Genomic DNA, 13,885 nt, shown 5'->3' with positions numbered 1-13,885 from the left:
CCAACATTCCCAAAGTGTATTCCATGATCACTAGTTTCACCAAGTGCTTTGAGATAAAAGCTTCCACAGTCTAATACAACAGGAAAAACAAACAACAAATAAACAAACAAAAAAGACATAATATTTTCCCTTTCGCTCTTGGAGATTTACAGTGGGTATAACAGAGATTCTAAGAAATCCCCAGATGAAGAGAGCTGTTTCAGCCAGTGGTTTCCAGCCAATACAGACAAGAAAACTTACTAAACACACTTTCATAGCCATCAGATACAGTATTCCTTAGAACATAAATGCTGAGAATCTCCAGACCTACTATTTGGCATATAGAAAATTGAGGCCCCATATATCTTCGGGACCTTGAAATCTTACCTCCCAATCCTATACCTGTTAATCTCATTCAGCTCTTAAATCAGCATGTAGGCATAATTGTTCTACTATTTTAAGTTAATTCCAAATTTCCATTTTTATTTAATCATTTCAACAAGAAAACCATCATGACAGTGAAGATACATGGACAGAAAAAAGCAGATTGGCTATATCCTAGTTTACTTAATTCAAAGTATCCACAATAAAATTTTAATTTAAGCAATATTTAAACTTTTTTGTTATTAAATATTCCATTTATTCTGAAATATTTAATATCTAAAAATTAGAGAAAAATAAAACAAATTAAAAAAAAAAACGACTCTAGGAGAGTCATAAGGAGCTAGAGAATTTACCTTTGGGTGATGGTTATAGGCCATACGTACATTTCACCTCTACAGTTTTATTTCATGCTGTCATGGCGTTATCATATGTAGTTCAACAGAATTTTATATATTTTTTTCTGACCACTGCATGTTTTACCATTTCAGTTCCTCCGAAGATATATGACATCTCAAGTGATATGACCATCAATGAAGGAACCAATGTCACTCTTACTTGTTTGGCCACTGGGAAACCAGAGCCTTCCATTTCTTGGCGGCACATCTCCCCGTCAGGTAAAGCAGAAGTATATCAGTGTTGTTTGTGCTGTTCAACATTCTCCTTTAGCCTCACTCAGAATTTAGGAGTCAACTTATTTTTTACATCTTCCTCATGAAGTAGGCAGGATGAATATTTTTGTACTTATCCTTTATATCTAAAGATGGTGTAGTTTACAAAAGTTAAATGAAAATTTTCTGTCACAGCCCAGAGTAGAACCTATGTCTCTTGATTCTTAGTAAGGTTATTTTTATTTTAGTATACCAGATAATCACAAATCAATAGACAAAAGACTCAAATGGTGGAAATATCACAAGAGAAATATCTTCATTTAAATGTGTCAGGCTTTTATTCAATCGGCATTCACATGTTAATAGGCCCTCATGAACTGCTAAAGTAATCAGGGGAGAATGAAATTATATAAATTATGAGATTGCTGGGTCTAATTTGAAAATGCAGTTCAGAATCAAGGATCTGGTAGTTAGAATTAAATTGTAACTGATGAGGGATCTAAAAACCTAAGGATTTAAATAACTCTTACAAGATCACATAGCTAGATAAATTAAGGGATGTAACATGTTTATGGGTTTCTGGTGCTTCTGTTACAGTGCACATCTTCTGAAAGAGACTAAGTCTACTTTTGGAAGTTGAGGATAATTGTCATCAAAACATTTCTGTTTTCATTGCCACAACTCTAACAGAATCATCAATTTGTGTAAAATTTAAATAATCTGTATAGCTTTGAGTGTACCATGGAAATGAAGATGGTGCTTTTAATGAATAGGATGACACACAATTCAGATAATGAAATTTTATTTTATTTGTTTTATATTTTTAGTGGAAATAACTCTAACAAAGTAATGTGATGAAATTGCTTTTAAAGAAATCAGGCACATTTTATGCAGGCATAGAAAGAGTACAATTGGAACATCTATTTTATCTGCTAATGCTTTCTTTAGTATCACTTATCCTTAAGTGTCTTTCAGTTTCCTCATTTATGCAGTAGGTCTAATAAGACTTACTCACATCATATGCTTAGTATTAGTATTAATGGGAGAAAAAAAATCAATATAACAGCAGTATACAGTTATATAATATGCATTATGGCCCCTATAATATTTTTGAAGCATGAGTATGTTCTTGACTGCCAATACCTCACTCCCTAGAGTGGCTACAGAATCATAAAACTGATGATCACTGAATTAGTGACAGGAATCTCTCTGGGGTGTGAGACAAACCCAGGACTAGCCATTAGATTACATGTGCTCCTATCTCAACTTTCCTTTTTCATTAGCCAATCCTAGAGCAAATCTGTTAGCTTCCTTCTGAGCTAGTTTCCTACTTTCCAAAAATCAAATGATAATAATCCCTGGCTATTGTGAAACTCAAAAAAAGGTAATAGGCATAAATGTGCTTTAAAAAGTATAAGATGATATGCAAATGTGTGACTGATTCTTAATCATCTTTCCAGGGATTTAAATCGGATATGGTAATATAATTTTTGTAAGAACGAAGCACATAATCTCCATCTTTATATAATTTAAGATTAATATTTTGGACTTAACTCTCCTGAATTTCAATGCTTGTTATTATGCATATTCTTCTTTTTGAGTGCTTGGATACATTTTAGTTTAATTAAATAGCATGAATGTTAGTTAGTGAAGTTATTAGAATAATGATACTTGATAACATCATGAAGCTGAAAGAAGACAGATTGGGTTTATAAGTTAAACTGTGTAGAGATTTGTTTTTCTTATCCTGCCAAACAGAGCAAATTAGTAAAATTACCATAAATATTAACTATTATCCAATGAATAGCTAGACATGGCTGATATTTTTATAAATGCTTCCAATATTTTCAAATTATAATTTGTTAATGATCTGTATTCAAATGCATAGCATTGTGGAGTTTCTGATTTAAGTAATATGCCTGATAATTCTATCAGCGTTTTACAACTTCTATATTTATATTTGGATGCAAAATTGTAAAATCTAGTGATCTGTTTACATTTTACCTAAAAACTATCAATATTTTGTATATTTTCTTTTCTTTTGCTATATCACATAAGAAATGTGGCTCAAAACAGACATCACCATGTGAGCAAAGTTTAGTGTTAAAAACAAATATGGATATACAGTTGACTCTTGAACAAAATCTGCTTATAACATTTCAACTCCTTGAGAAAAGTTGCCCCTGGGTATCTGGTGGGGATTAGACACCAAAATTTGGAGATGCTCAAGTCCCTGATATAAAATGGTGTTGATCTATGCATACAGTGAGACCTCAGCATCTGTGTAATCTCAACTGCAAATCAAAATTAGTACAGAAATTTTTTGTAAAAAATCCACATATAAGTGGACCTGGGCAGTTCAAACATGTGTTATTGAAGGATCAACTGTAATTCCTGTTAACATTAGAAGCAATGGCTAGTTTTTGTACTTGCGTGATTTGTTTAGATCTTTCCACCAGTAACTTTGGTAATTCTTGCCAACTTATTTATAGTGTATTCTAGTTTTAAAAATCACTAAGAACTGTCAGGTCACAGAATGATAGCTCTGTAGAACTTCTCCCTAATCTACAGAAAAATTATGCTGTGGGTTCAACCATATCATAGACATCGCCTGAGCCAGTTGGAGTTGCCATTCCACTTGTTCAAACTACTCAGTGTACATTCCCCCAAAACATCTCTCCTAAGATGTTTCTGGGTATATTAGCTCCTTAGAGTTTGTTTATACCAATGATTCCTTTCTAACTTTTATCTTCTGTGTTTAGGAATTAATTTCAAATTTATATTTTAAAATTATTTAAGAAATTATACAAAGAACATACTATATCCTTTACTCAGTTTCACGCATGATCATTTCTCCCATTTTCTTCATCATTTGATATATGTAGAGTATGTAGAAATATACATGTATATGTTTTTTCTTTAAGTCATTTGAGAGTAATCTCTATATACATCATACCATTTTCTCCTTAGTTATTTCAGTGTGCATTTCTGAAAATTTGGACATTCTCTAACATGATCACAGTGCAGTTTTCAACTTTCATGCATTTAACATTGTTATCATACTATCCATATTCCAATTCTGTCACTGATCCAATAGTGTCCTTTATAGATTTTTTTTCCTCTAGTGCAGAATTTAAGTATTGTATTTAGTTGTCACATCACATTAGTCCTCTTTAGTCTAGGAACTAATTCCTTAGTCTTTCTTTGTCATTACTGAACATTGACATTTTTCCACTATACATGTACCCCTTTTTTAAAATAGAATATTTCTCATTTTTGGTTTGACTCATTTTCCTTCATGTTTAGATTCCAGTTATGCCCATCTGGAAATAAATAAATGAAGTTGTAGCCTTCTCAGAGAATGATATCCAGAGGCACAGGATATCCATCTGTTTCTCATTTGTGATGGTAATTTCGATTACCCAATCACAGTGTTGTCTGATTTTTGTACAGTTACTTTTTTTCTTCCCCATGCTACCAATAAGCAGTAGGGAAAGATTTTAAGAACATAACATATAAATATCGGCTATTTGTCAACCTTACCCTTACATTTAGTGTTATCAATGATTCTTTTGTGAACCAATCTTTACCATAATAATTACAAAAGGTGATTTTTCTAGCTTAAGCAATCCTATTTTTACCAATCAGCACGTGGTATTCTGCTGTAATAGAGAACCACACTTTCTCCTATTTGTTATTTGTTTATCTGCTTATTATGATATAGACTCACGGATTCCTAACTTTTAAAAATTGTTATAATTTATTGTTTTTAATTATTTTGATGCTCAAATTACCTCTAATTTAGCCAGTGGGGGTCACTTTATTCTGACTCCTGTGTCCTAGTGTTATACCCTCATCATTATTTTTTAACACTTTCACACTTTCCTGCATGACAAAATATGCCAGGCTCATCTTGTGTCTTTCCTGACCCAGCTCTGGAATCCACCATTTCACTTTACTGAAAATGAGTAGACACCATACACTTGGGGTTAGTATCATTATATATTGATTTAAAATAGATGACCTCAGAGACTCAGAGGTCTAGGCTACTTCCTGTGATTTTTCTGTTAATCACAAGAACTTAAATAACCTCAACACAAAGGATGGACCATATTTTATTTTATTTTTTGTAACAGCAAGTGTGGAACAAAGTCAGGAACATAGTGTATACACAAAAATGCTTATAGAACTATTAGGAAAAATATTTACATCAAGGAATAGATAAGAGGGAAATTGTTCTATCACTAGAAATTTGGATAAGTTCATATATCTTTATTTATAAGAGAATTTTTTTTTGTTCTGACTAATCTCTGCCTGTTTCCTTATCGACTTAAAAAATTTTCAAGGTTTCTCAAAATCCATAATATAAGATGTATGATTCCTTTTCATTCCTAGCAGTAATTTTTTTATGAATCAGATGATACCAGAATAGCACAATGATTAAAATCATGAACTTTGATGTCAATCAGAATTTGATTTGAGACCCAGGTCTTTTATCAACTGTAATATCTTAATCAAAGTTGTTAATTTCTTTAAACTTCAGGTAGAAAATGGTGATAATAATTATACCCAATTCACAGAAGTATTATGAGGATTAAATAGAATAGCATGGAATATTTAACAGAGTTCATGAGCTATAGTAAATATTTCATAATGTTAATTGTTAATGTACTACAGGAATGTGTTTGGATTTGGAGCCAAGTAAAATCTCCAGGCTTGTTTCTGAAATTGAAGGGCCTATTTACAGCTCTTGAATACAGTTCACATAGCTACTCTCAAATGAGGATATTATGAAGCTAAAAATTACTTTGAACTTTTGGATAACATTGACAAGCCATCTGATTTTGCATATAAAGACAAAATAAAAATTTAAATCACACATCATTTTATTAATAAATCCAGATTCAGTCAGAATAAAATAGGAAAAGTTAAAAGATATATTTTAAAATAATAGATTACATATAATAAATATGGAGGCATTTTGAAAGCCTCTTTCAAATTTTTACTTATTATTCATTCCTGTTTGTTTTAATCCCTGTTTCTTAGTTTATTCCTATTCTTAGATATCTGGAATCTCGAGAAATGTTCTCACTCTAATAAACACTGTTGGTGTTTATTATCTGACAAAAATATTCTTTTGGCTCTGAAGCTAAAATGTGAGCATAAACAATGGCTGTATATCTTTAACTCTTTGCTATCTAATTTCCATATGCCTAGTACCTTTGGGAACATATTCTCACCCTGATTATCCATAAGAGTTAATACTATTACTTAACTCAAGATAAAGCCTGTTCCGTGAAGGCATCTTTCTTCTGCTATGCTCTGGATTCCATCATCTCTCACTTTTTTAGATCCTTATTCCATTTAATATTCTCTTTAACCTCTTTCCTTTTATTGATTTCATAATGTCCACATTTAAACAGGCTTGTCACTTTTTTCTGAAATTAGTCCTTTGACACTGATTACTTTAGTTTAATAAACAATTATTGAGTACTTATAAAGGAGAATACAAATAAGTGGTCAGAGATGTAGAAGTACATGCAGAAACCATGATTTTGGGAAACCAAAAGAGGTAAAAGTTTCCTAGAGCAGAGACTGGTGAACAATGTAAATCAGGTCAAATAAGAACCAAATATAATTACCTTTGAGTTAGTTTGTTTGGTGATCATTGTGACAATTCAGTGACAAAATGGACCAAAAACCCAATTAAAAGCAAATGAACAGTGAATAACTAGATGTGGAGGCAAAACTATACATCTAGTTAACCTTGTTGGAAATTTGATTTCTCTACTTTTACACATATTGTTTCTGCTATTAGGAACATCATTTTACCCTTTATTTAATCAACAAACTCCTACTCATCCTTCAACATTTTTTAAAACCATTCTTAACTATCCAGGCAAAGTCAGTTGTTTTTTCTTCCATGGTTGCATAGTACCTTGTCCATATTGTCTATGGCTGCTTTCATATGACAATGGTTACAATGGTAGAGTTGAGTAGTTACAATAGAAATCATATAACCCACAAAACCTAAAATATTTACTGTCTTGTCCTTTAAGAAGAAGTTTGCTGACCCCTGCATTAGATATTTTTATAGAGGGTTTGGTTTCAAATTTTGTTTTCCAGCTGTAAGACATGTAGGTTTAATGTTAGCACATTAAAGCTTCTATAACCTTTAAAGAGAATTAAATACAACCTTAATGCAGAAAATATTAATTACTAATTATTGGAAAAAATAGAAGAATGCAAAAAATGAAAATTATTATCTAAAAACTATATGTATTGCTAAATCTATTATTTAAAATAATTCTGATAATAGTTCAAATCATCACAAGTACAAACAGAAAAATATTACTTTCTATTAGTGTCTGAATTCTATTATCATTCTTCTTTTTTGAAAGAAAGTCTTCTTTGAAATACCTGAATGGTGGGCCAATGCCAAGGGTGATATGTAGAAGAGGCTATAAGTGTACTCCTTGAAAGCTGGCAGCCTGTCACCCTAACACTGTAATTCTTTGAGTGTTTTTTTCAGTTTTGCAATCCTGACACTATACTTTTCTCTTTAATGTTAGGAAGAAAAATTTCAGTAAAACCAGCAATTTATGCTGATGACATTTCAACAATACCAGATCTTTAGATTACAAGCTATGGTTCTACTTCCATTGTAGAGTTGTACTCTATGAAGAGCTTTTGTGAATTTCCATAATGGCTTTACATAATGGATAATTATATAATAAACGTATCTACTTAATGTTGGCAAGTTAAACTTTTACCATAAGATTGCATGCCAATAATTTATATATGCAGTTAAAATGCTTCTTTGTTCTGAGAGTTTTCTTTAAAGTAATTTTAACTTTCATTTGTCTGTTTCCAAAGCCCCTCTACTTCTATCTAGTTACTGGACTATGTGAAATTGTTTGCATTCAGAACTGTTTATGCCTGCTATTTGACTATAGAAAGCAAGAAAATATGCAGTATTTTAAGACACATCTAAGGCTAAACAATGAGCCTGATGATAGGATGAATCACTATAAGAAATAATCTATTATTCTCAGAGGAAATAATATCCATATAAAAAAGAAAACGAGAACCGATCAAGCATCTCAAAGCATTTCATAATAGATCTTTTTTTCTCCCCCTATGGAATTGATTTTCTGAGAAAGCTAGAACATTAGCAAAATAAACAAATAACACTCTAGATTTTGTCTCTCCTTAGTGGACTAAATTTGGGGTTAAAAGTTGGCATTAGGCTGTTTATATATTAGGGATTATGTTTTTGTAGAGTCTTTTCCCTGACTGATTTCAATGTCACGTTACATGTATTAGGAAAGTTTTGCATAAAAGGTTATGTCTAAACAACTTAGGGACGTGTTTAAAAATTATCATTAGAAAATGCAGCTTTTACTTTGGGTGTAAATTTTATGCTAATTCATGCTGAAGTTAAACTACATGGGTAAAAATTACATTCAAATATTGAAATAGCTCCCAAAAGGACCTAGAAAGAATACCATTAGGTACTGTGTATGTATAAGATTAACCCAAATAACATGTATCATATTATTTATTAAACACTTAGTATTTCTCAGACATTGTTCTAACATTTTGTTAGGTTAACATTTATTCACTAGTTTACATGTAAAGTATTATAACTTCATGTATAACATTCATGAAAAAAGAGCATGATGTTCATTTGAAACCAGGTTGTATTAATCATTTGAACCTGGGCAGTCAGTGAAGGTACAACATGGTTTTACTTCCCCATAAATGTAAGATCATGTCCATCAAGGCTACATTTGTACACAAACAAGGCCTACTGGAATTTAGGTGCTGTTATTGGATGGATTATTACTAAAATGTATAAGTAAAAAAAAGAAAATATGTTAATAATGATTTTTTTTTAACCAAGACTCAAAGTGTCCTTGACAATTATAGTCATGAGCATATGTTTGGTTTGCAATAAATTATTAATAGAGAAGTTATGATGTCTAGTGAAAAGGAATATTATATCTATTTTCTTTACTCAAAATAGATATATTGCTACTGAATTTTAATTATAATCCAGTTTGTTTTAAAATTATATATTTATGACTAACTTGATCATAATGGAATAATTCTCTAGTGGGAAATTAGAATGATTTTAATAATCTTGGATTACAGATCAATAAAACTATGATAAACAATTATTCCTCTCACTTTTTGTATGCTATCTCTTTAAGATCCATAATTCAGGCAAATATAATTACATAGTATGTGCTCAATAAATAACTGTTAAATGACACACTATTTTATACTATAAATTCTTTATGTGATCAGTAAACATTAACTGATTAATATTTAAAAATCAATATTGTCAATAAATATTTTTATTAATCTTTGTGAATAGATTATTTACCAAAGACATTATAAAAAAAGCTAATAACATTTGTATAGTTATCTAACCCTTATTCATCAAGGCAATGTAGCACAGTGCTTAAAAGGACATGGTTAGTACTAGGACTACTTGGTTTCAAATTCCTGCTCTGCCACTCACTGTGTGTGTTAACCAGAACAAATTTCTTAAGCTCTCTGTGTCTCAGTTTCTTCATCTGCAAAATCAAGATGATAATAATAATATTACAGCGCTGTTATATAAAGGAGATAGTACAGATAAACAATTTAAAAGAATACTCAGCCAAAGTTAGGAGCTCCAAGTTTTTAGCTATTGTTAAAATTTATTTTACAGTTTATCTTTATATAAAAGTTGCTTGAGGACGGATAATAAAAGATAGCAATGATAAATACTGTGTTCTTATGTGATTAAAATCAGATAAACGTAGTGTAGTGATTGCACTTCTAAACTGGGGCGATGTTATTTTGTACAAGATAACATAGGAAGTAGAAGAGGGATTGTTTACTGGGCAACTACTGGAATGACTTCTAAAAACAAAAGTTTGAATTATTTAGTCGAATTTTAATAAAGAGTAATTGATGAGAGGGGAAGGAAAAGAAACACACTATATTAGTGGAGGGGTGCTTTTTTATTTTTAGATTTATTCCGTGCTGTAGGAAAAAGAAATCTATAAAAATAAAGAAAAGAGTCATTTAAATAGCTATATGTTACTAAGGGATTGCTCTCATAATAAAGGAGCAAGTCTCTCTAGACTTCAGTATGATTATTAACACAAACAAAGCCAAGGTAAAGGATATAAAGGACACTGTGACCAGGAGATCATGAATAATGGTACCCTGTTTTTCTGTCTATTATTATTGTTATTATTATTATCACCATTATTGTTATCTATAAATTCTCTAATCCTAGTTTACTATGCAACCCAATTTCAGTCTGTTAAAGTTTCTAAAAAAAAATTATGGAATATTTTCTATCAGCAGGCAGTACTTCTACCCTCTATGAAAATGTTACAGAAGGAATTTTGTCCTGATGGAAGAGGTTCAACATTCATGAAATGTATCCTAATAGAATGCATAATGAAATTATCTCCTGAAACATTGAGACTAATTTTGCCAAACTGACGAAAAAGTCAAAATGCAACATTTATTACATGTAAAGTCTGAATGTACTCTTTGCTGGAGAGATCGAGGCTTAAAAAACTAGATTTATTACGTATTTTTGTCTAAGTCTGTTTCATTGTAATCTTCAGAAATTTATAGAGAATCGTTTTGCATAAATTTACAAATTAATAATGATCCATGCTAAAGTCTTAAAAACTTGTCTTCAAAGTATACAGGATTATGAAGTTCATTCAAATATCTTTTTTATTTAGTTTTTTTCACCTTCCCTGTTCGCCAATTTTTTTTTAATGTTTCCTTTTATATTAGGTTTGAATTTAATCCAGTACCAGCTGTATTGTTTCTGGACAGTGCTGGAGCTCTGAAGATGTATTATACTCATGCATCATCATAGCATTGTCATTCTGACGATATATTAGTGTAATACATCTTCAGAGTCCTCAAATGAGAAGCTGTCTAGAAGGAATGGGGCGAGGAGCAAATTCAATTCAATTACAGGACAAAGGAACCAGCTGAAGAGAAGGAGCGAACTCTCAGAGCAAGACTCTCGGTGCAGTTGATTACAACAGGGTATTTCATGGAAGTATATTCTATTTTTCCATTTGCAACATGACAAGGAATAATTACAGATTTTGAACATGTATCTGTAGAGATAAAATGGCTTCTCAGCCCTGTGTTTGACTCAGTAGAGTCCTGCTGGTTTTAGGGGAGGCATTTAATTGATTTTTGGGAAAGTTGTATAAGAATTGCTATTTATTTAATCTATAAACCAAAAGTCCACAGTTAACTTCTGGATTGGTTGATTAAAATGTGATAGGTATAAAGGAATATTTACCTTTCAAATAAATCCTTAATTGAAACTTTTTAAATTTTCAGACACAAGTAAAGATAGTAACTGACCGAAAAGTGATCAGCATGCAACAAAGGAGGAAATCCAACAGCTTTTCTTAGCCAGCTCCTGACTATTTCCACTAGATTGGGCTGTCTTGAGTGTTTAATAAGTCTTATAGCTAGAGTAAATTTTTCTCTGATATCTCTCATATGTTAAAAAAGCAGACAAACTTAATTTCATCATAATACAAACACATCTGGGATTTAAAGTGTTTGGCCTGGCTTACATGTTTTGCAAAACTAGATTGCTTAAGTAAAAAAATCTGTAACTCATTATATAATGGCTATTTACAAATATTTATTTTACACTGATTTTCTTCAAAACTCATCTTTTGAACATTTACGAGTCAGACAGTGTGCTAAACATTGAATATACAGATGTAAGAGGAAAAAAATACAGCTACTACCTTCAAGGGGTTTACAATCTTTTTGGAAAAGACTGAGGTGAAGAAGGAAATGATTACACATGAAAGAACAGAACTACAACAGTAAGGCATCTCTGAAAAGTTATCTTTTAAACCGAACTATGAAGCTGAAGGAAAGGATGCCACTGTGTCAGGCAGCACTGTGCATTGTAAGTGGAGAGCACAGCATTTGTCAATGCTTGAAGGCAGCAAAGAAGTTGTCATGCTCTAAAACGGAAGTCAGTGAGCCTGGAATAAGGGGAAGACAGTGGCTTAAGATGAGGTAGCAGATTAGCTGAAGGTGGTCAGATCAACTAAGGATTGCAGTCCATGGTGAGGAGATCAGATTTTTTTTTTTTTTTCCTAAAAGCAAAAGGAAGCCAGGGAAGTTTTTGTGCATAGGAGTGACGTGATTTGATTTTAATGTGTAGAAGACGTTTTTGGTGCTGTCTAGAAAATTAGCTGCAAAGAGCCTGAAGCAGAAGCAGGGAGATCATTTAGGAAACCACTGTAGTAGTAGATGAGGTGAGAGATGATGTTGACTTTAACAGGGGCGATGGCAGTGGAGATGAAGAAAAATGGGTAAATCTCTTGTTATACGAGTAAACCTAAAAGACCTAAGAGATGGGAAATGGGGAATACCTTTTAGCTTTCTGACTTTATCAACTCGGAGAATGGGCATGTTGCTAACTGAGATGAGGCAAACTGGGAGAGAAATGTATTATGGAAAAAATATCAAGATTTGTATTTTGACCATGTTAAGTTACAAGCATATTGGACATCCAAATTGAAATGTTAGTGAATAATTGGACATATGAGGCTCGACCTCAAGGAAATAGCCAGGACAAGAAATGAGACTTGTCATGACTGTAGGTCTGTATGTACTATGTAGGCAAAGTAGAGAGACATAAGAAGGTCCAGGATCAATGTCTGCAGATTTGGAAAATGAGAACAAAAGAGGCTTAGGAAGAGTTGCTAGTATGAGAGATGATCTAGAAGAGTAAAGCTCAGAGAATAGATTGTTTTAATAATTAGAAAGAGATTTAATGAATTGAAATTAGAGGTAGAATAAGATATAGACAGAAAGATGTCTATTGTGTTTGGCTATAGAGATCATTTTTGATACTAATGAAAACCGTGACACTGTGTGAAAAGGGGCCGGACAGGTGTGTTAAATACAGAATGTATGTGGCGGAATGGAGAACAAGTGGAGAAAGTTCGTCTCTTCCAAGAAATTTTGTGGTGACAAGGAGAAGAGAAATGGGATGTTTGCTCAACTGTTGTGTAAGGTTTAAGAGAAGGATGCTTTCTTAACAGAAAGAGAATAATATAACAAACAATGTTCCTGTCATCTGGCTTCAACGATTATCAATACATGGCTAATTTTGTTCATCTATGCTGCTTCTGCCAACTTAAAGGATGATTTTTTCCACAAAAATGTTTATGTTAAAAGGATCATTAGCATTTGTAATTGCAGAACGTTTAAACTCCAATAGATCATAAAACAAACCAGAATAGTAACAATTATAAAACTGATATTCTCGTCTCTTTTATGTTTTGTTCTTCAGCCCAAGATGTAGTCTTCTGTTTGACCAATACAGAGTGTTTAAGGAGCTAGAAACTCTCAGGTGTATATTGTGTGCTGCTCGCAAGCTCCCTTTTCTCAGCTCTGTCATTGGAACATTCCTGTCATTTATGAGGAACACGAGGTTTCTCACTTTCGACTCTTTCAGAAAAGCTGCTATTCTCCTCTTTTTGATAACATGCTCTCTCTTAGTTCGGTTCCATTGCTTTGCCCTGAAATTGTGTGTGCTTTATGCCCAATTCATCACCCCAGGCATCTGCTGCTCTGACTGGCACCAGCCTGGAAATGTCACCTGGCAGTTTATTGCTCAAAGGAATCACTATCCTTTTTTTTCCCCTTGTTTTCTGTAACAGGAGGTGCAGTCTTCAAAAACGTCAGCCTTTCTCTTCTCAGGTGTTCTTTTGCTCTGCAGCCATCACATATTGGCAATTGTTCCTATCACCATTCTGAAATGTTACAGAGCATATGCTGAATTCACAGAATTAAATCAGAGCAAAGGAAGAAAGTGATTTGGTGTGGTTTCCAGA

At 32.3% G+C, this 13,885-nt stretch overlaps 1 protein-coding gene across 2 annotated transcripts in view; it reads left to right on the top strand.

Moving 5' to 3' along the window:
- NEGR1 (neuronal growth regulator 1) overlaps window positions 1–13,885 on the top strand; it is a 771,677-nt gene that overhangs the window by 441,563 nt on the left and 316,229 nt on the right. For both annotated transcript variants that reach the window (XM_039838594.1, XM_039838595.1), the window contains exon 3: window positions 852–977. In XM_039838594.1, the coding sequence (XP_039694528.1) occupies window positions 852–977 (126 nt within the window). The remainder of the gene's footprint in view (window positions 1–851; window positions 978–13,885) is intronic.

The sequence above is a fragment of the Pteropus medius genome, unplaced genomic scaffold (assembly GCF_902729225.1).
Source record: "Pteropus medius unplaced genomic scaffold, Ma_sr-lr_union100, whole genome shotgun sequence".
In the NCBI taxonomy this organism is placed as follows: domain Eukaryota; kingdom Metazoa; phylum Chordata; class Mammalia; order Chiroptera; family Pteropodidae; genus Pteropus; species Pteropus medius.
The sequence above is the reverse complement of the archived record's forward strand: the minus strand, read 5'-3'. Positions and strand labels throughout refer to the sequence as shown.